We start from the raw sequence: 26,760 nt of genomic DNA on the forward strand, positions 1-26,760 counted from the left end.
GAGTGAGAGAAGGAGCACAGTGCATGACACTCCAGGGCACTGTCAGCCTTGCAGGTTTGCACCGGACTGTGTCTGCTCCCTCTCTAGACTGAACTTCTGATGCTGAGAACTGTAATTAACCTTTACAGAGCCTCACGTGTTGTTTTACATGTAGTACTCACTTGGTGTTTGCTATATGAACTTAACTTGAGGAACAGACATCATCGTTGTTAAATTGCTTATTCCACAGCCTTACCTGTGCTTTACCTCACTTGTAAAGCAAAAAAGTAATTTAAAGACTAGAATTCTTTTTTTAATATTTATTTTATTTTTATGTATTTATTCAGTGGGTTGCGTCGGGTCTTAGTTGCGGCATCTTTTTGTTGTCATGCGTGGGCTCCAGAGCACGCAGGCTCAGTAGTTGTGGTGCATGGGCTTACTTGCACTGTGGCATGTGGGATCTTAGCTCCCCGACCAGGGATTGAACCTGCGTCCCCTGCATTGGAAGGCAGATTCTTAACCACTGGACCACCAGGGAAGTCCCACGACTAGAATTCTTATGTTATCAGTAAAACAGGTATTAAAGGTAGATTGCCTTCTTGATTTAATTTTTGAGGGTGACAAATCAGAACTTATAAATGAATCAAAGACATGTAATTTATAACATTCCTTTATATGACATGAAAACACTTTAAGATAGAAGTGACAAATGTGGAGATTCTTAAAGACTGATCAACACAGTTTCTTTGGGATCTACTTTATTTATTTTATTTTTTATTTTTATAATTATTATTTATTTACTTGGTTGCACCGGGTCTTAGTTGTGGCAGGTGGGCTCCTTAGTTGTGGCATTCATGTGGGATCTAGTTCCCTGACCAGGGATCGAACCCGGGCCACCAGGGAAGTCCCAAGGAGGCGCTTGATGGTTTGGGCCAATACTTTGGGAACTACTTTAAATGCCAACACTGAAGCCAGGTTTTAGACAATTATTTTGTTGGCATATAAGTAGTTATATTTGTCTTATACTTTGAAATGAACTGTATCCTTCTTTTAGGATTAAAAAATAGTTTGCTGGTGTACAGTTTATTTATTAAAATTTTATTTACTTTTTATTGAGGTATAGTTGATTTATACTATCATGTTAGTTTAGGTGATGTACAGTTACTTTAGGTTAAACAAATATGATTTTTTTAAAAAAGCCAGTATCTTGTAGCTGCATCTGTGTATTTGCTTTGATAAACTTAGGGAATCAGAATTGGAATACACATTTCATTGGTGGAATTTCTTAGCTATCTTGAAGTGGTTCTATTTAATGTGTTACGTATGATTAGGAACGGAGAATTAGAAATATGAGGAGTTGGAGAAAAAAAAATATTCTAGGCCACACGTTTTCTTGTTGACACTGGAAAAGCAAATAATTAACAGTATCTGTTAAAATAGGGTAGAGTGGGCTTCCCTGGTGGCGCACTGGTTGAGAGTCCGCCTGCCAATGTGGGGGGCGCGGGTTCGTGCCCCGGTCCGGGAGGATCCCACATGCCGCAGAGCGGCTGGGCCCGTGAGCCATGGCCGCTGAGCCTGCGCGTCCGGAGCCTGTGCTCCGCGACGGGAGAGGCCACGACAGTGAGAGGCCCGCGTACTACAAAAAAAAAAAAAAAAAAAAATAGGGTAAAGTGTACTGATTTAAGGGTTACAGTAGAAAATACTTCAAGGAATTAGGAAGATAAAGGGTGTTGGTCCATGATGATTTTGCATTCTTGACTATTTTATATATTCTTCATTGGTTTGCTTTGATAGGGATAGACAAACCAAATTTGAAGTCATTTCCTGTTAGTTTGACATGTGCTCCCCTTGCTTGATAAATTCCTAAATTATCTAATTTAATCTTGTTCTCATTTCACAAATGAGGGAAGTCAGGTTAAGCGGTTTGTTTCAATGACCTGCAGTGAATTAAAGAGACAGGTCACCTTGTTATGTTAGTGGATTGTTAAGAAAAACTCATGAAATTCACAGACTGCATGTTGCAGATAACTGAAAATAAACTTCTACAAAGTTAAAATAAATTGTGTCGTTCGTTAAATAATTATAAATGTAATTAAAAATGTTTTCTAAATGTTTTTGTGAGGTAAACAAGCAAGCAAAGTAATTAAATAAGAACTCATATACTTTCTTGTCTTTTTCTTCTTCTTCCCAATAGGACCAGACATATTATCAGTCATTTCAGGTTTCAGAATATGGTAAGAGTTCTTCAACTTATTTTGATGGAAAACACATTTATTACTTTCCACAGAGATAGATAAGAGAAATTTCTAAGAGATGTATTATTTAAAGTAAAAATCCCAGTGGATTTTTACCAGGTAAAATCCTAGTATTTCCTATAGGTCTGAGCATTTTTCTTTATAAAGAGTAAAGTAGGAATAAGATTGGCCGTAGTCCCATTATCCTGCTCTTTGTATGTATAGTTATTCTGTTTTTCTACTTTGTTGTGATCATAACATATTTAAAATTTTGTACGGTGTTTTCTTTTAAAGCATAACCACAGTCATTTCCCATATCTTTCACTTGGTCAGCACTGGTGAAGACAGGGTTTAACTTGGGTAAATCCTCTTCCTGCAGGTGCCCCATTTGTAATATCGCATTTGGAAACACGTAGATGTAAGCAACGTGCGACCCAAGTGTTTTGTTGGTGGATGGAGAGGCAGGAAATCGGAGAGTGAAGGCATAGGACCCCACAATTAGTTGTACTTTGAACAGCTGTTTTGAGGTTGCACACAAGCTTCTTCATCTGATTTGTGTTACTTTTTGAGATTGTGTCTCATTCAGGCAGTAGAAATTCTGGAAAGTCGTTTGCTTGCCCCTTTGTGGCTCTGGTCCATGAATCCCATACAGCACTGTCACAGCTCAGCCTCATGATCACCTAGAACGGGGAGCAGCAAAGCTTTTTCCTGTTAATTGCCAGATAGTAAAACTTTATGCTCTGTGGGCCACACGGCTCTGTCTTAACTACTGACCTTTGCGGTTGTAGCACGAAGCAGCCATAGACAGTATGTAAGTGAAAGTGGTTGTGATCCAATGCAGTTTTATTTATGGACGTGGAAATTTGGATTTCATATAATTTTCCCATGTCGTGAAACAGTCTTCTTTTGATTGTTTCCAACCAATTGGAAATGCAAAACCCGTTCTTAGCTCGTGCTGGTCATTGTTTACTGACTCCCGATCTGGAGCTGTGTTGTCCGGTTCAGGGGTCACTCACCATGTTGGCTGCTGAACGCTTGAAACGTGGCTGGTCTAAATGGAGATGTGCTCTAAGCATGTAGAATGCCAAATTTTGAAGACGGTATAAAAAAAGAAAGAAAAATAGCTCATTAATAATAATTATTTATATTGATTACATATTGAAATGATAATCTTTTAGATATATGGCTTTAGGTAAAAATACTACAAAAATTAATCTCACCTGCTTCTTTTTCCTTTTTAAATGTGGCTACTAGAAATTTCAAACTACACCATGTGGCTCAGATCTTGTTTCTTTTGGACAGCCCCGATCTAGAGGAATACATCAGAGGTGGCTGAGGCTTCTATAGGCTGTTTTTGTTTCATGCAGAGGCGGTGCTGGGTGGCTGTATGTTGCTGAAGGGGGTATGTAGTGGAGGGGCAATTGATTGCCAACCTGTGATGTTTGAGGAGGGGACATTTTAATTTCCTTGGTCTAAGAAAATTCTACCTCTGAGTGGCCAGGACCTTGGAGGAGGGTCAGAGTCCTGGAGTGGTCTCGGGCCTCAGAGCATCTTGGCACTCCAAGGGTCTTTCGCCTGGAGCTGGAGGTCTGTCCTGTTCTGCTGACTTATTGGTCGTCTTGATTCTTCTCTTGCGTCAATTGAATGGTGAGATGCGCTGTTATGAGATGGATCTATTTCATGGGTCAGCGAAGTTAGAGAAGAGGAATATTTCTATAGATTGGAAGGAAATGAAATTTTTTTTTACTCCAGTGAGGTGCTTTATATTAAATAATATTACTATTTATAAAATATTTCATAGCCTCATTGTATAAAGCCAACCAAAGTAGGGGTTTCTAATTTTAGGGTTACCTTCAGGAACCAGTACCTGTTGCACAAGAAAAACATCATTACTTTGTAGCCCTATCTTAGTTATTAACTAGAAATCCTAGGACACAACTTCGTAGTAATCCATCGCGTTAGACTGTCACCACATTTACCTTTGATGGTCTCAAAGGACGTGGATTCTCTGTGACTGCATGTGTGTCACCCTGAAGAAAAAGGAGAGTCTTAGGGTCTCGGGATGTGCTTTTCGTAACCAAATTGGAAAAAAGTCCTAGGGAAGGGGCTGCTCAGAAGTAGCTATTTACCGAGTGATATGGAAGTATTTTAACAAGCAGTAAGTGCACACTGGTGGGTGACAGGTGAGTGAAAACCCTGGCCTGCTAGCACTCAGATGGCTTTGCATGTGGATACAGTTTAGATTCTACCGGTGGGAGGTTTCACAGGCCCGAGTGTCCATAGCAATTCCCCCGTCCCCATCGCTGTCCAGTTACCAGCCTTGTAGGGCTTCTGATTTTGAGTGGAATGAAGTACTTTTATCTCTGTGTTAATGTGTACTCAGAGCCGAGCGAATCTAAGTGCAAATGGTACCATTTATCAACTCCTTTAGAGCAGTTCTGTTCTCTAGTTTGTTAAGTTGTAAAATGAGAGGTAAGTGGATTGTTTAAAATATCCTTGCTTTTCTTTTCCAGTATTACCAAAATTTGAAGTCACTTTGCAGACACCATTATACTGTTCTTTAAATTCTGTGAGTTTAAATGGTACCGTCACAGCAAAGTAAGTATCATATTGCTTTCTATGACCTTAAACTGTTCCGAAACTGTATGACAAAGAGCTCATTATATACTCCAGAACATTAGCACAATGTGTTGCTTATTAAAATACCCCAATGGGCAGGAAACAAATGTTTATAATAAATAATTAAGCACGGAACATGTCTGCCCAGGTCTCTGCACCCATGTCTCTGCTTCCAGGCTGATCCAGTCCTAAAATATTCCCCACAGGCTAGTGTCTTTCTAAGGCTAGTCAAGGGATTTACCTGATACATGTGCCAGATTGAAGAAAAGCTTTATTTAGTCCTCATTCAGCTGTCTCTAATGGAGGTTGAGACTTGGGGGAGGGCTTTGGTTGCCTTATTGCAATTCACAGATGAGTCAGTGATCCACCTTCATCATCCGTTTCAGCATTTGGACACAGGGGACTTCCAGCCCCGCCCCGTGTAACTGCCGTCTAGTGGCTTTCATGATTTTGATCCAATGGCTCGAGCATCACAGCATTTTGTTCTGCTGAGGCAAAAAGCGTCTTCAGAGTCCCAGACCACTGGCTCTCAAACGTACAGGCTGGGAGTGCCCTCAAGTAATTCCAGGACCGATTTCTTGTAGCATTTTAAATTTTTAAAAAAATATTTTGTCCCTCCCCATCCCCCGGGGTTTGCGAGGACTTGGATGTGGTGACACCTGTGACGCACGTCCCTCCTTGGCCGGGACCTGTCAGTGGGTTGGAGTTGGCCTGGAGTAGGCCTCCTCAGGAGAGCAGCCTGCGGCTGGGTGCTGACTTAATCCTCTAAGGGGACAGGACGTGATGGAGCATCGCGGTGCCCTTTCCCTGCTCAGCTGTCCCTCCTTGGTGTCACTTGCGCCTCTTCCAACCAGAGAATGTCTTGCTGTGGGCCCCAGTAAACCTCAGCACACTCCCCGTGACCTCCGCAGCCCTTATGGAGAGGTGCTTGCCTTTCCTTCCCCAGGATGGGTGTGTCTTGTAGCATTTATTTTTTAAAATCTATTTATTTATTTTTTTTTGTGGTACGCGGGCCTCTGACTGTCGTGGCCTCTCCCGTCGCGGAGCACAGGCTCCGGACGCGCAGGCTCAGCGGCCATAGCACACGGGCCCAGCCGCTCCGCGGCATGTGGGATCCTCCCGGCCCGGGGCACGAACCCGTGTCCCCTGCATCGGCAGGCGGCCTCTCAACCACTGCGCCACCAGGGAAGCCCTGTAGCATTTATTTTTGATGTGTCAATATCTGTACTTTGGTTTGTGAAATGTATTTAGCTTCAGAATTTATTTGTAATAGCTGGTAAACACTGGACCCCATCTCACCACTCATCGCAATATTCCTCTCCTGGTGAGGGTTTGTGGCAGTGGCGGTCGATGGGCAGTGAGTCCACGCACCAAAACGTCTGAGGACTCCTGCTTTAGATTCTTTTGGCAAACAAATCATGTGACACCCATGTGACATAAAGGCAAAAATGTGTCTACCATTTGTACACCAAGTTAGTTCAGCTTACAATGTGAATTTGAGTTCTGTGGCTGAATTTATGGTTTGGAAAAGACATAAATGCCCGCTTTGTCATAATTATTTTCCTGCCCTTGATCTTAGCTGAAGGTCAAGCATTCTGTCTGCGTTTTATTTTGAGGTCTTTGACTAACGCTTATAAAACTTAGTGACTTCAAATCCGCATAAACCATCAATGTCCACATGGATTAGGTTGAAAGTGGATACCTTCTTTTTTCTGTTTTTAGTTTTCAGGGGTGTGCCAGGGATTTAGCACAACCAGTTAAAACAGTGGTTCTTAAACTCTGGTAACTCTCTAGGAAATTTATTGTCCATTTTCAGGGGGTGTGGATCCCCTGAAGCAACAACATTGACAGCCTCTTCCCACCAACCCGGCAGTTTCATCCTGATTCTCATTTGTGGAGCCCCTTTGAGATGCTAATGGCTGAGGATGACATGGCAATTGTGACGGTCCCCAGGCAGTTCTTTAGGGCTCAACAGGTTGTGTTCTCATCATTTTCTTTAGTATGTGTATCAGTCGAGCTATAGCCAGAGAAGTAGAAGCAGCAGGAGGCATATATTAAGAGATTTACTGCAAGGAGTTGGCTTATTTGACTGGGGGGACTAACTAGGGAAATCCAAAATCTGTTAGGCAGGTTGTCAGGAAGGGCAGCTAGAGCTCTCAGGTACGGGCTGACGTTTCTGTTCACAGGCAGAATTTCTTCCTCTTTAGGGAATTCTCAGCTCTGCATTAAGGCTTTTCAACTGGTTAGATCAGGCTGATCAGATGATCTAGGATAATCTCCTCTACTTAAAATCAACCGACTATAGACTTTAATCACACCTATGAAATACCTTCACCTTGACACCTAGAGTGTTTGATTAAGTGACTGGGGACGTTAGCCTAGACACATCAGAAAGCCCATCTTAGCGTTTGGTTTGTCTGTTCTAGGTAGTGAGACAATTGTTGCCAATTAAAGTTCTCAGACATGGCTAGTTCTCATAGTACGGGCACACCTTGGAGATTGTGGGTTCAGTCCCAGGCCACCGCCATAAAGAAAATATTGCAGTAAAGAGAGTCACGTGAAGTTTTTTCGGTTTCCCGATGTGTATAGAAGTTATTTTATTCTAGATTGTAGTCTATTAAGTGTGCAATAGTAAGGCCGAATCCGGCCTCTGGGCCCCGACACCGAATTAATTCTCGGAGACAGAGTTATGGGTGAAGTAAAAAAGGATAGCTTTATTCCTTTGCCAGGCAAAGGGGGTCACAGTGGGCCCTCAGAACTGTGTGTCCGAACCCAGGGGCGTTGGTGAGGAGTTTTATAGTCAAGGGGCGGGGTTGCTGAAAAGGACCAGGGGGCATGCAGGGCTTGCCTTCCTTCAATGCAGGGATCATCTGGCATCAGGTGATGATGGACGAACCGTGACCTTCTCTGGAATGAAGCGTGCTTCATCGAGGACTTAACATCTTCCATTTGCTGGGGGTTTGAGTTCTGCAGAAGAGCTCAAAGATACTGTTATGTGTATCCTTTGCTGGGGAACCAGGACCCTGCCCCAAGGCTGCACTACTGTTTCCTGACCGCTCCTCCCTTGTCTCTGCATCCCCTCCCTTCCCTGATTAGCGACTGTTTGAACCTGTCCTTTGGAACTCAGTGAAGGCAACACAGAAAGGCTTTTGTGCCCAGGAATCCCACAGGGTCCTGCTCGGCTTCAATAGCGTTATGTCTAAAAAACCAATGTACCTACAATGATTAGAAAATACTTTATTCCTAAAAAAGGCTCACCACCATCTGAGCCTTTAGTGAACTGTAATTTTTTTTGCAATAGTAAACTCAAAGATTGCTGATCACAGATCACCACAGCAAATATAATAGTAATGAAAAAACTTGAAATATTGTGAGAATTACCAAAATGGGTTACAGAGACATGAAGTGAGCAAATGCTCTTGGAAAAAGGGCATCAATAGACTTGCTCATTGCAAGATTGCCACAAACCTTCAATTTGTAAAAAACACAGTATCTGTGTGTTTACTGTGCAAAGCACAATAAAACGAGGTCTGCCTGTAGTCCGTTCCGAGTATTTCCTTCCTATTAAATCTTCTTCCTTCAGGTTTCAGTTGCCTAGGGATGATGTCTGCTTTGGGAGCAAAGTAAGGCGGTTCTGTCCCAGGGCAGCGCAGATCTTGTGTGTGAATTCAGATGAGCAGATCCCGACAGGGCCGAGGCCCTTTCCCCAGAGGCCTCCTCCACCCCAGCGTTCATGAGTTCTGGGCCTATCAGCGCATTTCAGGAGGGTCTTTTTTTTTTTTTTTTGCGGTACGCGGGCCTCTCACCGGTGTGGCCTCTCCCATTGCGGAGCACAGGCTCCGGACGCGCAGGCGCAGCGGCCATGGCTCACGGGCCCAGCCGCTCCGCGGCAGTGGGATCCTCCCGGACCGGGGCACGAACCCGTGTCCCCTGCATCGGCAGGCGGACTCTCAACCACTGCGCCACCAGGGAAGTCCCAGGAGGGTCTTTTTTTATTCAGATTGTGGATATAATTTACAACTTTGCAACAGATTCAGGAAATCTTTTGACTAGCAAGGTCTTTTATCAGTCTCTAAAGATCTGTAGAGACCTATTCTATAAATACCGTGTCCTGGAAAAGATAGAAGTGATGATGGTGAGGGTCTGTCTGTGTCTCTTCTCCCTTCAGGCTGATCCTTCCAGTTGGGCCTTGGATTCACTCTTCTGTCGGGAGAATCCCAGGCCCACTTCCCCTCTCACCTGGGTCTTGATTTCTTCCATTTGGTATCTTTAACCTTTTGCTGTTTATCTCTGCATTCAAACGTTTCTGTCATTAAAGGAAACGAGCCCTCCCTGACCTTCATGCCTCCTCCTAGCTGCTGCCCTGTCTCTCACCTCTTTGAAGAGTTGGAGCTGCCTTGAAACACTTCTTCACATCCTGTTCGTTCTTTAGCCCCCTGCGTTCTTCCTTTCTCGCTCACCGTGATATGGAAACTGCTTTCACCACGGCACAAAGACCTCCTTCTTGCCTCGCCTTGTGTGTACTTTCTTAGGCTTTTACAACTTTTTTCTCCCTTTGCAGCGTCGGACATTGCTGTCCTCTCCCATTTCCTTTCTGGTTTTTCTCCTTTCCCTTAGTCTGCTCCTTTGAGACTCTTTGCAGACAGCTCTCTTCTGATCACATTGTAAACGTTCTTGCTCCTTAGAGTTCCATCTTTGGCTCTCTTTTCTCTTTTTACACATTTACTCGGAGTTTTCTTCTCCATGGCCAGGGCTTCTGCTGTTTATAATTTGATGAAACCTAAATCCGTATCGCCAGCCCACATTTCTAGCTTGACAGTCAGATCTCCATGTCTCGCTGCCCACTGGATATCCCACAGATATTTTAATCAGTCGTCTTCCCCAAACCTGGTTCTCTGCATCCCTCTCTTGGGTGGACTGCAGCACCCTCTCTTTAGCTGAAGTCAGCTGTGCTTGTCTGACTCCCTCAATCCCCATAGCCGGTCAACCTCCAGTGCTGTTGGGTCTCTCTCCTTAATATCTCTCAAATAATCCATCTACCTTTCTCCACCGCCACCTCCTTGATTCAGGAATGTCACCTCTTCAGCTACGGTTGTAGTTTCTTAAAACTTTTTCCTGCCTCTATTTTTACCACATCCAATCTTCCCTCTATTTTGGATCCAGACGTCTTGTTGTTTCCTCTTCTTGTTGGCCTTCTCCGCCTTCTCTCTTTCTTCTCCACCTCATCCTAACCCCCCCCCCGCCCCACACCCCCTTCTGCCTTCTTCTTTCAGACCATTGCCTTGAGGGTGAAGTTCAAAATTGTTAGTGTATCTTACAGAGTTCTTTTCTAGCTTCATATCTTTTGAAACACCTCACCCAGCCCCTCATCTACCCTCCCAAAGTCTCCTCCCAGATCTTACTCGTGCTTCCAAGAATGCAGAATGCTTTTTCTGACCAAGAGACCTTTACATAGGCAATTTCAAGGCGTGGCTGCTTGCCCCTAACCCTCTATCCTTATAGCTCTCAAAGCACTAAAAACATGGCTATTCCACCCTTTTGAGGTTGTGTCTGTGTCGTGGTTACTACCGCACCTGGGTGCCTAGCACAGTGCCAGTCATGGAGTGGGCTTCCAATAAATGCTTATTGAAAGAACAAATGGATAAGCAACGTAACTCCTAAGATTTCAGTTTCAAGCTGTGTGTAGCGAAGCAGAGTCCTCCGTATGCAATCAAAAGCCTGTTACTTTGAGTGAACCAAATTAAGGTGTATGGGCAATAGTTTTGGTCTTGTCATGGAATTGGGGGTAAAGAGTAGGACTTGAAATCCAGTTGTTCTTTGGGTGTACTTTGAGAGATGAATTCTGTTGTCTTATCACTTGGATGGTTGTTGTTAAGTTATAGATATGATTTTAAATATTTATTTGTATTAGCTATTATGGTCATCTCTGTGAGTAGATGATAACGATTTTGGTTACTTTTGCTAGTAGCCATCTGTCCCATGAAGGCCTAGTTAATGTGCAGAAGATTACTGGAAATTTCCTGGAGAACAAGTTTAACACGCTCATTTTAGTTTTGAAATCTTTAACTGAGATGAATAAAAATCTGCATTTGTTTATTAGCTTTGATGTGAACGTCTGCTCACTATTCCCACCTCATTAAAATAAATAAAATTCACCACGGCGAATGCAATTTCAACTAACATTTAAAAATATTCAAAAGCTACAGTGTCTCCTGGGCATGCAGTTAATGGGCCAGTCCAGATTTCTAAGAATAAAAGATTTTCATAACCTTTTAAAAATCTTTTGATGGGAAACTGTCACTTCCAATTACGATCAGATTTTCTCTGGAGTCTCCAGAGGCTGGGTAAAGTGGGTATTATGAACTGTTTTTGAGGTATTGTAGTTAAAAGTCTTCTCATTTTGGAGACTTAATATCAAGGATCACCATTTATTAAGCACATTCCTAGCTATGTTTTAGTTTTAGAAATTTGTAGTAAGAGTATGTTTTTAATATAATTCTTTTAAGTTAGGCCTCGTGTATTATTTTTCAGGTATACATATGGGAAGCCAGTGAAAGGAGACCTAACACTTACATTTTTACCTTTATCCTTTTGGGGCGTGAAGAAAAATATTACAAAAACATTTAAGGTAACTTTTGCAGATATCTTATAACTTGTAATGGGGAAAAACTGTAAGTGTACTTTCTCTAGAAATCAGATTTTATACTGAATTAACCAAAAGTTGAGCATAAGAAAATCAAGAGCTTTCTATCATTGAACAAATGAGAATTTACCCTTTTTTAAAAAAATGATTAAAGTAGAAATAGAACCATTGTATCGTTGTGACTTAGTTTGGGTTTTATTTCTAAAATTTGAAGTGCTAAAGTGAAGAATGACATTGAAACATTTTTTAACAAAACAGATAAATGGATCTGCAAACTTCTCTTTTAACGATGAAGAGATGAAAAAGGTAATGGATTTTTCGGATGGCCTTTCTGAACACATGAATCTGTCTTCTCCTGGGCCGGTAGAAATTTTAGCCACAGTGACAGAATCACTTACAGGTTTGTAGACTTTGAAGTGAAGGTAAAGCTATTTCTGTTGCGCTGCTCTGTCATCTCTTATTATAATCGGTACGTTCATTTGAGGGCACTGTTGCCTAAGGATGCTAGTTAATGCTGAGATTGTCATGACTATTAGTCTAACTTGCAGAATGTTTTCGTAATGAAGGGGAACCTTATTTTCTTTGAAAGGATGTACCTCAACCACCTGTGATAGGTATTTATAATTTTTTCCATCTCTATTTTTTTTTTCAAACTGAAAACTACATGGAAGGCCTACCTTTTCAGCTGACTAACCATCCTCCTTTTTTTTTTTTTTAAAATAACATCTTCTGAAATCTCACCTGCTCCTAGACAGTTTTCTCTTTTAATAATAAAATAAAGGTTAATTACTTGGATCTTTCGGTTGCTACTTTTTAATGGCTTTCACCAGTCCCCGAAAGTGCAAAAAGACTATTGTGTCAGTGGCCTGATCTCTGGTGCACATGTCGTTGATTGGGGGACACTAATGGTGCTCAGAAGGGATCCACAGAGGACATGTACGGTCCTCTTTGTGGCCAAGCCAAAGAGCCTTCTGTGTCCTGATATCCTAACCCCTTTGGGAAGTAGCTCAGGTGGAGAGATTTGGTGGATAGAAGCTGTTGGTAATATATTACTTTTACTTTCTAAATGGTGCAATTTCCAAAACAGGTATCTCAAGAAATGCAAGCTCCAATGTATTTTTCAAGCAACACGATTACATCATTGAATTTTTTGATTATGCTACTGTCTTAAAGCCATCTCTCAACTTCACAGCCACTGTAAGTTGGCATATTTATTAGTTGTCTAAAGCAGTAAGTTCAGTTTAGTGAAACAGAATGGGAAATCGTACTTTCAATGCTTTTCAAAAAATTTAAGCCCAAGGTAGGTAGATTACTTTTCCCCTTTAGATATATGAGGCACACAGAATTGTTTCCAAATGACCTTTATCTAATTTATTTAAAAAAGTAGTTTCCAAAAAATTTTTCCTCAAAATATATTTAATAAGTAATTCAAGTTAGATTTGAATTGCAACATTGAAGTTTTTATAAATTAATTGAAGGAATTAGATGGTAGTCAAAAAGTTTCAATTTCAATTTGATTTTTATAATGACTGATTTTAATCCTAGCAAAGATGTAGCATTAAAAAGTATCAACTAATCTACTCAATTTTTTGAGAGAATACTGAATTAACATTTATTGACTGAGTCAATAAATGGGTCTTACAGACCTAAGAAGGACCCAGTCTCTACCCTGGAGTCACAGTGTTTGTGATGGTGACAAGAAAATATACACATAACTGTAATTCAAGGCAGGATAAATCAGTGTCATGAACACATTCCTGTAGGGATTTAAAACAGGTGTTGGCAAACTTTGTCTGCAAAGGGCTAGATAGTATATATTTTTAGCTTTGAGGGCCATATGGTCTCAGTCACAACTGTGTGACTCTGACGTTGTAGCATGAAAGCGGCCACAGCTCCTTGGTAACCAAGCCAGGGTGGTCACGTTCCAATAAAAACTTCCTTCCAAAGAGACTGGATTTGGCCTCCCTGCCTGTCATAGTCTCTGGCCCCTGCTTTAAAGAAAGGAGGGTCACTTCTTGTTGAATAGATCAAGAGAAGTTTTAGAGTTTCTAGGTTGGTGGCTATGTGGAGATTTGGGGGGGCAGGGATGCGCTCAGAGAGGGTCCTGTCCTGATACCTTGCCCTAAACATCTCTTCCATCTCGCTCAATATCTTTTTACAATAAACCAGTGATCTAGTGAGAAAAAAAAGTTTTAGATAGCTTCTGATTTTAATAATCTTATAATTTAGACAGTTTGAAAAGGTAGTTAAGAAAACCCCCAGGAATCTGCAAATGGTAACTTGCAAATGAATAGAGGGAAACAAAGAGAGTTCCGGGAGGAGGAACTGGCTGTAGGACAGGGATGGGGGTCACTCAGGGATGCTTTATGGAGAAGCAGAAGATTTAGGTTATTTGTTACAAGATCTGCAGCATTTTCAGTGTTGGGAGTGTGGGTGGGGAACGAGATGAGCTGAGACGTCTACACAAGGCGAGAGCTTTGGCTGGCAAGCCAGGGTGCCTTCAGGTGACAGTGACTGGACCGGGGCAGTGACAGCAGAGAGCTTGTGTCCAGGAGAGGTCAGAGAGAAAGCAGGAGGCGAAGCTTGGGGATTGCAGAGGGTCCTCCGTGTCTCACATGCTCTAAGCAGTGAAGATCTTGGGACCTTATGAACGTGGGAGAGGTGTGGCGAAAGCAGCGTTCCAGGGGGACTGGTGGGGTCTGTGTGCAGGAGTGGGGCAGCAGCCCGGGCACGAGGCCAGCAGGAGGCTTGCGCTGCTGACTCTGGGTGGAGAGCATGTAAGAGATGTAAGACTTGGTGTGCGTTGGATTTGGAAGGTGGGAAGAGGGAAGGGAAATTCAGAGATGCTAAGTCTGACGGAATTGTGGGATTAGCAAAAATAGGAAAGGCGAGACGGTTTCTCACCTTTAGATGTACTGAATTTGAGATGACAGGGATGTACAAGTAGAAATTTCCTGCAGGGGGTTGGAGGTGTTGAGTATGAGCTCCAGAGCCAGATCAGGATGGCAGCAGGAGTGCTGAGACCTTTGAGGGTAAATGATAATGAGGTTTTGACAAATTCCCACATTTAGGGAGAGGGAAGGGGGATAAAAAAGGACACCGAGAGGATGTAGGAAGAGGGGTATGCAGTGAAAGAGGTGATTGTGGAGCCGTGGAAGGCAAAGGAGGCATAACAGCCAGACGGGAGGGGAGGCTGCCCAGAGAGACCACTGAACCTGGAAGTTAGGGGGCTGCCGATGATTTTTGAGAGTTCGGTTTCATGGGAACAGCACAGATGGAAACTGGATTCAACTAAACTTGAATCCTTTGCTTCTCTTGTTTACCTGATTTCAAAATGTTTTCTTTTGACAATTAGGTGAAGGTAACCCGTTCTGATGGCAATCAACTGACTCCTGAAGAAAGAAGAAATAATGTAGTCGTGATGGTGACGCAGAGAAACTATACCGAGTACTGGAACAGATGGGATGGTAGAAATCAGGAAATAGGGGCTGTCCAGATCGTAAATCATACTGTCCCCCCAAATGGAATCTTCAAGATTGAATTCCCAATCCTGGACGATTCCAGCGAGCTACAGTTGAAGGTACCATCTGTTTCCCATCATTATGTTACCGCAGCAACCTTAAAATTGTCATCTTGTGGTAGGCACTCAGCCTGTTGGGAGGTCACTTTGGTACACGGGAAGTGGACACATTTTTATTTTAAAAGAATGGGGGAAAGGGTTAAAAAGTGATTTAATGACAGTAGCTGAGAATTAGACTGAATGCTTCCTTGTAAATTCATTTTGAAGAGCAAAGTAAAATAGTGATCTGAAGATATGACGGAGAAGCCCCCAAACTCCCAGTCTAGGTGATTTTCAGTCATTTGAAATGGTGTTGTGGCAGGAGCTGAGATCAAAGGGGAATATGTTTTTCACATTTACACTCCTTTGCTGGACTGAGACCCCCAACCATTCCCGCTCCCTTTCTCGTGGTCACTCAACCCTGTCAGTGTGGCCTCTGAGTTTTTCTCTCACCAGTGGTAGACTGAGTGAGCTGATATGATTTCTTGCTTATAGTTGAGTTCTGTATTGTGGGGGAAAGGATTCCTTTTCCATTTCCTTCTTTCTTCTCACAGTGTTTCCTGATAATACACCTTTGTTTTGGAAATAAGTTAGGACCATCCGTACGTTTTTCCTCTTAGATTATGACGATGAAGACCATTTTACACGTTTATAGCTATCACCTTCTTTATAGTATAAGCTGTGAAATGATGAAGATGCAATGTCTGGGGAATGTATTGTTTCCTGCGTGAAGAAAAGTGAAAGTGAATTTGCCTTTCACTGATTGTCCAGCAGGTAACATCCTTTATCAAGGTGTTTCTAAAGATGAAACTTTATGGTTGCCTTTTCTTTTGTTTTAGGCCTCTTTTCTTGATACTGTGAGTAGCATGGCTGTTCATGATATATTTAAGTCTCCTAGTAAAACGTACATCCAGCTAAAAACAAGAGATGAAAATATAAAGGTAATGATTACAATCACTTGTTAATTATAATTGGACTGTCTTGCCACTGATATGTATATATTAATTAAAATATTTTTTTTCTAGGTGGGATCACCTTTTGAGTTGGTGCTTAGTGGCAACAAGCAGTTGAAGGAGTTTAGCTATATGGTAATCTCTTACAGAATCTGAATTTATGATCTATTGTAGAATTGTCTGAAATAATGTCTACCTTAATTTGAAACTGAACTTACTGATTTTTAAAATTCAGCCTCACACTTAAAAGAAACTATTATATTTTAATGTATTGTATGTTATACATGCACAATATGTAATATTTACATACGTTCTTACAGAGTTTTCTTTTTTTTCTTTTATAAATTTATTTATTTTTGGCTGCGCTGGGTCTTCGTTGCTGCGCACGGGCTTTCTCTAGTTGCAGCGAGCAAGGGCTACACTTCGTTGCGGTGCGTGGGCTTCTCATTGCGGTGGCTTCTCTTGTTGCGGAGCATGGGCTCTAGGTGCGCAGGCTTCAGTAGTTGTGGCACACAGGCTCAGTAGTTGTGGCTCACAGGCTGTAGAGCGCAGGCTCAGTGGTTGTGGCGCACGGGCTTAGTAGCTCCGCAGCATGTGAGATCTTCCCGGACAAGGGCTTGAACCCGTGTCCCCTGGATTGGCAGGCGGATTCTTAACCACTGTGCCACCAGGGAAGTCCCTCTTACAGAGTTTTTTATATCTAAGTTATATATAAATTTACTTTGCAAAATTTTACATTTTTTTCCTTTACCACAATGGATTATTATAGGACATTGAATATAGTTCCCTGTGCTATATATAGTAGGACATTGTTGTTTATCCATCCTATATATGTGTAGTTTGCATCTGCTAATCCCAATTCATCCCTTCTCTACCTTCCCCACTTACAACCACAAGTCTGTTCTCTGTGTCTGTGAGTCTGTTTCTGTTTTGTAGATAAGTTCGTGTCGTATTTTAGATTCCACATATAAGTGATATCACATGGTATTTGAATTTCTCTTTCTGACTTACTTCACTTAGTATATTATCATACTAGGTCCATCCATGTTGCTACAAATCAGCCTCACACCTTTTTAAGCTGTCCTTTTTATATTGAAATCAAACTCTTTTTTTCTTTCTTCACCCATATTTGCATTTCCAGTTTAAGATGAATAATGAAATCTTGCATTATGTTTAAAATTTAAAATTCTATGAGATAAGCCACGTATGTTCATTATAGAAAATTATAAAACATAAGGAAAACAAAAACACATAAAAATGCTCCGCATAAATTGTAGTTTTGCTAATCTAGCTCTCTCAGTGGTGCTCTGCAGTCCTTCCACTCAGAAATAGATTCTTGACCATCAGGCTGCTGTTGGCTCAATCACGGTTGCTTTATCTTATCCTTTTCTAATTACCAGCGTGTACTCTCTGTGGTGGTCAGGGAGGTTTACTTTTGTGTGTGTGTGTTCAAAAAGGATTTGAAGTTGCTTTAAGTCAAGAATTTGCATGTATGCTTAAAATTATGATAAACATAGCTGTCATTGAGATTCTCACTAGCTTTAGCATAAAATAAAACTCATGTACTCTTCTTTTCAGGTAGTGTCCAGGGGACAGTTAGTGGCTGTAGGCAAGCAAAATTCAACAACGTTTTCCTTAACACCAGAAAATTCTTGGGCTCCAAAAGCCTGTATCATTGTGTATTATATTGAAGATGATGGGGAAATTATAAATGATGTTCTGAAAGTTCCTGTTCAGCTTGTTTTTAAAAATAAGGTAAGATTTAAGGTAATGATGTTTAAAAGAAAACTTCATATTAGTAAAGTCTGAGAAATGTAATATTTCTTTAGAAAAGTGTCATGAAACCAAATTGGTTAGAAATTTATATTCATTTCTAGAACTGTGGCTAAACCTCTTCATATTTAATTACTGTGTATCTGTTTTCACCTGTGGAATTATTGGACACTGTGCGTCTTCTTTGTAAGTCATGGTTCTTGGCTTTAAGACTTTAATTCAAATCCAAACTCTTTCAGGATTTCCCAAATGGTGGAGTCAATATTGCTCTGGCATGGAATTCCAATGGCAATATATATGTGGTGTTGCTATTTGTGTGGGAGAGAAGTGAGGGTTGTAGGAGGGAGTGAGGCATCTGCACTGATGTGTGGAAGGAGAGCTGGGCTTTGGTTTATCCATTTCATCAGTCTGGAAACTAACCCAGGACAAATTTACAATGAGCTTGGCTGCTTTGCGTGTGGAGATCTCTGTGGAGTTTTGTCTCCACACACAGCAGTGATTTTTATAACCTAAGGTGTGTAGCTTGTGTAGGAAACACTCCTGGCCCCAACTCTGAGAAGTAACCAGATTGCAAGATTGACAGGTGGAGTTCAATTATCTCATACATATTAAAATGAGCCATTGTTCTCACCAAAGGCTGCTGCCGTCTCAGGACCTCTGAAGCAAAATAATCATTATTATTATTACTATTATCTTTAATATTTATTTGGTTGCGCCGGGTCTTAGTTGTGGCAGGTGGGCTCCTTGGTTGCAGCTCCAGGGCTCGTTAGTTGTGACTCACTGGCTTCTTAGTTGCAGCACATGGGCTCTTTAGTTGTGGCATGCAAACTCTTAGTTGCAGCATGCATGTGGGGTCTAGTTCCCTGACCAGGGATCGAACCCGCGCCCCCTGCATTGGGAGCGCAGAGTCTTATCCACTGCACCACCAGGGAAGTCCCCAATAATCATTATTTTAAAGTAGTGATTTGCAGAATACAGTTCTTCTGGTAGCATTTTCCCCCTGAATTTGTTAAAATTTTAAGAAGTAACAGTTGTCATCCATGCCTTTTTTATAGAGAACTGTTCACTCTAACTTTGACTGTCAAAATATAATACAAACTTCTATTTTCTGTCTTATAAAAAGAATTTTTTAAAAGACAGTGCTGTATTCTGTCAGTTTCAGAGCACAATTTTTGACTTCTAGTGACTCCATTAATTCCCTGAGGAAGGTGAATTTTTTTTTTAACATCTTTATTGGAGTATAATTGCTTTACAATGGTGTGTTAGTTTCTGCTTTATACCAAAGTGAATCAGTTATACATATACATATGTTCCCATATCTCTTCCCTCTTGCGTCTCCCTCCCTCCCACCCTCCCTATCCCACCCCTCCAGGCGGTCACAAAGCACCAAGCTGATCTCCCTGTGCTATGCGGCTGCTTCCCACTAGCTATCTACCTTACGTTTGGTAGTGTATATATGTCCATGCCTCTCTCTCACTTTGTCACAGCTCACCCTTCCCCCTCCCCATATCCTCAAGTCCATTCTCTAGTAGGTCTGTGTCTTTATTCCTGTCTTACCCCTAGGTTCTTCATGACATTTTTTCCCTTAAATTCCATATATATATGTTAGCATACAGTATTTGTCTGAGAAAGGTGAATTTTAAAGTAGGAGTAAGGCTTAAACATAGAGGCACACATCTCTGAAAGTGAGAGCAGGTTCTAAAAAAAGTTGCTGTGTAAAGGCTTTGAGGAAGCAGACTGTATAAATCACTTCCAAGAAATTTCTTAGATATGAGAGATAAGAAATTATTTTCAGTTGTGTTTGCAAAGATAAGTCTTCCATTTTTATATGATAATGTTTACCACATTTACTCTGAAAGAAACTGCGTATTTGGAAATAAAATATGTTTCAACACAAGAACATTAATGAATCTTCGTTGATGTTCAGTAATGACTGTGGAATAAATGAATGAGATGTGGAAGGGGCAAGAGATGTAATTTTAGAAATCATCCACACAGAAGTGCAGGTTGGAGCCAGGGGGTCACTGACGTGCAGAAAAAAGAATGAGAAGTGCAAAGTTTGCATATGATGCAAACTGTGAGTTGCCTTAAACAAGGGGTAAGGAAAGGTATTCTTTCTGTTTAACTTGTTTAAGGTATAAGTGGAGAAGAGTAAACTAGATACAATGGCTCAAGAGGCACGTGAAAGAAAGATGGCATCGGACAAGTTAAACAGGCAAGGAAGACTTTGTTCAAGACATTTGCAATAGGGGAGAGAGACTGAACTCAACTCCACTGAAACAAAAGGCAGGAGGGTTTTTAAGCACTGGTGTGAGTTAATGGAAAAGTACTGGAAGACCCTGGGGGAGGGGTTGGTCAGCGTGATTAGGCCATCTGGTTTGGTAACTGGACTTTATAAATTAGGCTTCTATTCATCTACAGAGACTGGGAGATCAATCAGGGCTCTTTCTTGATGATTACACTTCAAAAGGATGGCTCCCAGGTCTTTGAGAGAGACATTCCGGCTAGTAAAACTGCCTGGAAGCCGGGAGAAGATTTACATCTCAAAGGGACAGAGAAAACATTAACAATTGCAAATTTTTTAAGAAAAGGGAAATTAGGTGCTTAATGTCAGGAAGAAGCCTGTTTCTAAAGTTCAGGCAAGCTGAGGGGGACATGAAGGCCATCTTGATCAGGTGGTACAGTCACTGGGGTGAGGGATTGTTGAAACAGAGCTGGGCAAGATGAACATTCCTAGTAGGAAGAGGCCTTATAACAAAGCCATTGGGTTCAGCCGGGATGAGAGGATGGTTGCTCTTTAAGAAGTACAGGTAGGACTGTGCTTTGCTGAGTGTAATGACAGAGGAAGTTCAGGCAGCCATGGAGGCACAGAGCATGGGGCCTGACTGGTGTTGGTCTGATGGCCTCGTCCTGGGGAAAGACACCCCTGCCCAGCCCAGCCAGTTCTGGGAGTCCCCGGGGCTCTTACTTGCACACACTCACTTCTGAGTCCAGGAGGCCAGTGTGCAGGCACTGGCAATTTCTCTCCTCTTTCCTGTCCCCCCTCTTGGATACTGGCCCTCTTCACGTACGCCAGACAGTGTCTTCACTTCAGCACTGGCTGGCGGCTGTGGGGTGGGAGGTGGAGAAAGGGTAGAGAAGTGAAGGAAAACTCTGATTTGTGCCACAGTGAGAGGTTCCATGACTGGCGGACACTGTGGGGCCGAGGTTTCTTTTCACTCCTTTCCCTGGAGAAGGCTCGTGTATGGTTTTAGAATGGTCCCCGGGCCAAGGCACATGTAGAATCTGCTAGATTTTGTCATTGATCTGCTATTGGTAAGACGTAAGAAATGCTTTGAAAAAGTGTAATGTATCAATCCTGTTTTCTCCCTTTCTTAGATACAGCTGTTTTGGAGTAAAGCCAGCGCTGAACCATCTGAGAGAGTCTCTCTTAGGATCACCGTGACGCAGCCAAACTCAATTGTTGGGGTTGTAGCTGTCGACAAAAGTGTGAATCTGATGAATGTCTCAAACGACATTACAATGGAAAATGTGAGTTTAGCTATTTTTTCATTACAAAAATACACATTAAAAGAGAAAAAAAGTGGGGGCTTCCCTGGTGGCGCAGTGGTTGAGAGTCCGCCTGCCGATGCAGGGGACACGGGTTCGTGCCCCGGTCCAGGAAGATCCCACATGCCGCGGAGTGGCTGGGCCCGTGAGCCATGGCCGCTGAGCCTGCGCGTCCGGAGCCTGTGCTCCACAACGGGAGAGGCCACAACAGTGAAAGGCTCGCATACCGCAAAAAAAAAAAAAAAAAGAAACTTTGTGTTACTTCAGGTATCTAAAGGAAATTTCATTAGTTCCTTTTCAAGTATAAGTCAGTAATCAGTAAAGCTTCTGAGTGAAAAGGATCTGCATTCCAGTTGTTGATGTTGGAAAGAGGCTATTGTGGTCAAGTGTCTTTGCTGTCTTACATGAGAAATGCCACTTAGAGTCTTCCCTCATTTTCATACTGTATTTTAACTGAAGACTCTTGAGAAAGTACTAGGAGATGGACTTGCACAATTCTGAATGACATTGGAGAGAGCTTTAGGTAATTATGAAGTACTTTCTATTTTGGTTGTACATAGTGGTTATAAATAATTACAGTCCCCATTGAATCAGGAATTTGCAGTATATTGAGGGAGTGGAAAATCATGTTAACCTGCAGAAAACGTACAAACCAAGAAATATATGAACATCAAGTGTTATATAAACTAATCACCTATTCCTTAGTCATTTCATTTTTATTTGTAAGCTCTTTTGTTTTGAATTTCATTTTATTTTTATACAACAGGTCCTTATTAGTTATCTATTTTATACATATTAGTGTATATATGTCAATCCTAATCTCCCAATTCATCCCTCCCTCCCAACCCCCCGCTTTCCCCCCTTGGTGTCCACATGTTTGTTCTCTACATCTGTGTCTCTATTTCTGCCTTGCAAACCGGTTCATCTGTACCATTTTTCTAGATTCCACGTATATGCGTTAATATGTGACATTTGTTTTTCTCCTTCTGACTAACTTAACTCTGTATGACAGTCTCTAGGTCCATCCATGTCTCTACAAATGATCCAATTTTGTTCCTTTTTGTGGCTAATATTCCATTGTATACATGTACCACATCTTCTTTATCCATTCGTCTGTCGATGGGCATTTACGTTGCTTCTATGACCTGGCTATTGTAAATAGTGCTGCAATGAACATTGGGGTGCATGTGTCTTTTTATTTTAACATCTTTATTGGAGTATAATTTCTTTACAATGTTGTATTAGTTTCTGCTGTATTACAAAGTGAATCAGCTATATGTATACATATGTCCCTATATCTCCTCCCTCTTGCGTCTCCCTCCCAGCATGTGTCTTTTTGAATTACTGTTTTCTCTGGGTATATGCCCAGGAGTGGGATTGCTGGGTCATATGGTAATTCTATTTTCAGTTTATTAGGAACCTCCATACTGTTCTCCATAGTGGCTATATCAATTTACATTCCCACCAACTGTGGGAGGGTTCCCTTTTCTCCACACCCTCTCCAGCATTTGTTGTTTGTAGATTTTCTGATGATGCCCATTCTAACTGGTGTGAGGTGATACCTCATTGTAGTTTTGATTTGCATTCTCTAATGATTAGTGATGTTGAGCAGCTTTTCATGTGCTTCTTGGCCATCTGTATGTCGTCTTCGGAGAATTGTCTATTTAGGTCTTCTGCCCATTTTTTGATTGGGTTGTTTGTTTTTTTAATATGTAGCTACATGAGCTGTTTATATATTTTGGAGATTAATCCTTTGTCCACTGATTCATTTGCAAATATTTTCTCCCATTCTGAGGGTTGTCTTTTCATCTTGTTTATAGTTTCCTTTGCCGTGCAAAATCTTTTAAGTTTCATTAGGTCCCATTTGTTTATTTTATATTTCCGTTACTCTAGGAGGTAGGTCAAAAAAGGTCTTGCTGTGACTTATGTCAAAGAGTGTTCTTCCTATGTTTTCCTCTAAGAGTCTTATAGTGTCTGGTCTTACATTTAGGGCTTTAATCTATTTTGAGTATATTTTTGTGTATGGTGTCAGGGAGTGCTCTAATTTCATGCTTTTACATGTAGCTGTCCAGTTTTCCCAGCACGACTTATTGAAGAGACTGTCTTTTCTCCATTGTATATCCTTACCTCCTTTGTCATAGATTAGTTGACCATAGGTGCGTGGGTTTACCTCTGGACTTTTCTATGCTGTTCCATTGATCTATATTTCCGTTTTTGTGCCAGTACCATATTGCGTTCATTAGTGTAGCTTTATAGTATATTCTGAACTCAGGGAGTCTGATTCATCCAGCTCCATTTTTTTCCCCTCAAGATTGCTTTGGCTATTTGGGGTCTTTTGTGTCTCCATACAAATTTTAAGATTTTTTGTTCTAGTTCTGCAAAAAATGCCATTGGTAATTTGATAGGGATTGCATTGAATCTGTAGATTGCTTTGGGTAGTATAGTCATTTTCACAACATTTATTCTTCCAGTCCAGCAACATGGTGTATCTCTCCATCTGTTTGTGTCATCTTTGATTTCTTTCATCAGTGTCTTATGGTTTTCTGAGTACAGGTCTTTTACCTCCTCAGGTAGGTTTATTTCTAGGTATTTTATTCTTTTTGTTGCAATGGTGAATGGGATTGTTTCCTTAATTTCTCTTTCTGATCTTTCGTTTTTAGTGTATAGGAATGCAAGAGATTTCTGTGCATTAATTTTGTATGCTGCAACTTTACCACATTCATTGATAGGCTCTAGTAGTTTTCTGGTGGCATCTTTAGGATTCTCTATGTATAGTATCATGTCATCTGCAAACAGGGACAGTTTTACTTCTTCTTTTCCAGTTTGGATTCCTTTTATTTCTTTTTCTTCTCTGATTGCCGTGGCTAGGACTTCCAAAACTATGTTGAGTAATAGTGGTGAGAGTGGACATCCTTGTCTTGTTCCTGATCTTAGATGAAATGCTTTCAGTTCTTCACCATTGAGAATGATGTTTGCTGTGGGTCTGTCATATATGGGCTTTATTATGTTGAGGTAGCTTCCCTCTTTGCCCACTTCCTGGAGAGTTTTTATCATAAATGGGTGTTGAATTTTGTTAAAAGCTTTTCTGCATCTATTGAGATGATCATATGGTTTTTATTTTTCAATTTGTTAATTGAAATGGTGTATCACATTGATTGATTGGCATATATGGAAGAATCCTTGCATCCCTGGGAAAAATCCCACTTGATCATGATGTATGATCCTTTTAATGTGTTGTTGGATTCTGTTTCCTAGTATTTTCTTGAGGATTTTTGCATCTATATTCATCAGCGATATTGGTCTGTAATTTTCTTTTTTTGTGGTATCTTTGTCTGGTTTAGTATCAAGGTGATGGTGGCCTCGTAGAATGAGTTTGGGAGTGTTCCTTCCTCTGCAATTTTTTTTCTTCTGTTTTTTTCCTCTGCAAGTTTTTGGAAGAGTTTGAGAAAGATGGGTGTTAGCTCTTCTCTAAATGTTTGATAGAATTCACCTGTGAAGCCATCTGGTCCTGGACTTTTGTTTGCTGGAAGATTTTTAATCACAGTGTCAATTTCATTACTTGTGATTGGTCTGTTCATATTTTCTATTTCTTCCTGGTTCAGTCTTGGAAGGTTATACCTTTCTAAGAATTTGTCCATTTCTTCCAGGTTGTCCATTTTATTGGCATAGAGTTGCTTGTAGTCGTCTCTTATGATGCTTTGTATTTCTGTGGTGTCTGTTGTAACTTCTCCTTTTTCATTTCTGATTTTTTGATTTGAATCCTCTCCCTCTTTTTCTGATGAGTCTGGCTAAAGGTTTATATATTTTGTTTATCTTCTCAAAGAACAATCTTTTAGTGTTATTGATCTTTGCTATTGTTTTCTTTGTTTCTATTTCACTTATTTCTGCTCTGATCTTTATGATTTCTTTCCTTCTACTAAATTTGGGTTTTGTTTGTTCTTCTTTCTCTAGTTCCTTTAGGTGTAAGGTTAGATTGTTTATTGGAGATTTTTCTTGTTTCTTGAGGTAGGATTGTATTGCTGTAATCTTCCCTTTTAGAACTGCTTTTGCTGCCTCCCATAGCTTTTGGACCATAGTGTTTTCATTGTTATTTGTTTCTAGGTATTTTTTAATTTCCTCTTTGATTTCTTCAGTGATCTCTTGCTTATTTAGTTACGTATTGTTTAGCTTTCATGTGTTTGTGTTTTTTACATTTTTTTCCCTGTAATTTATTTCTAATCTCATAGCGTTGTGGTTGGAAAAGATGCTTTATATGATTTCAATTTTCTTAAATTTACTGAGGCTTGATTTGTGACCCAAGGTGTGATCTATCCTGGAGAATGTTCTGTGTGCACTTGAGAAGAAAGTGTAATTTGCTGTTTTCAGATTGAATGTCCTATAAATATCAACTAAATCTATCTGGTCTGTTGTGTCATTTAGAGCTTGTGTTTCCTTATTAATTTTCTGTCTAGATGATCTGTCCATTGGTGTAAGTGAGGTGTTAAAATCCCCCAGTATTACTATGTTACTGTTGATTTCCTCTTTTATAGCTGTTAGCATTTGCCTTATGTATTGAGGTGTTCCTATGTTGGGTGTATATATATTTATAATTGTCATATCTTCTTCTTGGATTGATCCCTTGATCATTATGTAGTGTCCTTCCTTGTCTCTTGTAACATTCTTTATTTTAAAGTCTATTTTGTCTGGTATGAGTATTGGTACTCCAGCTTTCTTGTGATTTCCATTTGCATGGAATATCTTTTTCCATCCCCTCACTTTCAGTCTGTATTTGTCCCTAGGTTTGAAGTGGGTCTCTTGTAGACAGCATATATAAGGGTCTTGTTTTGTATCCATTTAGGAGCCTGTGTCTTTTGGCTGGAACATGTAATCCATTCACATTTAAGGTAATTATTGATATGTATGTTCCTATTACCATTTTCTTAATTGTTTTGGGTTTATTTTTGTAGGTCCTTTCCTTCTCTTGTGTTTCCCACATAGAGAAGTTCCTTAAGCATTTGTTGTTCCTTTAGCATTTTTTTGGTTTGGTGGTGCTGAATTCTCTTAGCTTTTGCTTGTCTGTAAAGCTTTTGATTTCTCTGTTGAATCTGAATGAGATCTTTGCTGGGTAGAGTAGTCTTGGTTGTAGGTTCTTCCCTTTCATCACTTTAAATATATCATGCCACGCCCTTCTGGCTTGTAGAGTTTCTGTGGAGAAATCGGCTGTTAACCTTATGGGAGTTCTCTTGTATGTTATTTGTCATTTTTCCCTTGTTGCTTTTAATAACTTTTCTTTGTCTTTGATTTTTGTCAGTTTGATTACCCTGTGTCTTGGCATGTTTCTTCTTGGGTTTACCCTGCCTGGGACTCTCTGTGCTTCCTGGACTTGGGTGGCTATTTCCTTTCCCATGTTAGGGAAGTTTTTGACTATAATCTCTTCAGATATTTTCTTGGGTCCTTTCTCTCTCTATTCTC

General features: G+C 40.8%; 1 protein-coding gene across 4 annotated transcripts in view; it reads left to right on the top strand.

Annotated features, from left to right (window-relative positions):
• The window catches only part of CD109 (CD109 molecule), a 151,919-nt gene that overhangs the window by 75,060 nt on the left and 50,099 nt on the right, over positions 1 to 26,760 (top strand). For all 4 annotated transcript variants that reach the window (XM_073789350.1, XM_073789352.1, XM_073789351.1 and 1 more), the window contains 10 exons: positions 2,174 to 2,213; positions 4,727 to 4,811; positions 11,364 to 11,460; positions 11,734 to 11,875; positions 12,563 to 12,672; positions 14,831 to 15,055; positions 15,874 to 15,975; positions 16,060 to 16,122; positions 17,566 to 17,742; positions 21,139 to 21,291. In XM_073789350.1, the coding sequence (XP_073645451.1) occupies positions 2,174 to 2,213; positions 4,727 to 4,811; positions 11,364 to 11,460; positions 11,734 to 11,875; positions 12,563 to 12,672; positions 14,831 to 15,055; positions 15,874 to 15,975; positions 16,060 to 16,122; positions 17,566 to 17,742; positions 21,139 to 21,291 (1,194 nt within the window). The remainder of the gene's footprint in view (positions 1 to 2,173; positions 2,214 to 4,726; positions 4,812 to 11,363; positions 11,461 to 11,733; positions 11,876 to 12,562; positions 12,673 to 14,830; positions 15,056 to 15,873; positions 15,976 to 16,059; positions 16,123 to 17,565; positions 17,743 to 21,138; positions 21,292 to 26,760) is intronic.

The sequence above is a fragment of the Tursiops truncatus genome, chromosome 12, assembly GCF_011762595.2.
Source record: "Tursiops truncatus isolate mTurTru1 chromosome 12, mTurTru1.mat.Y, whole genome shotgun sequence".
Taxonomy (NCBI): domain Eukaryota; kingdom Metazoa; phylum Chordata; class Mammalia; order Artiodactyla; family Delphinidae; genus Tursiops; species Tursiops truncatus.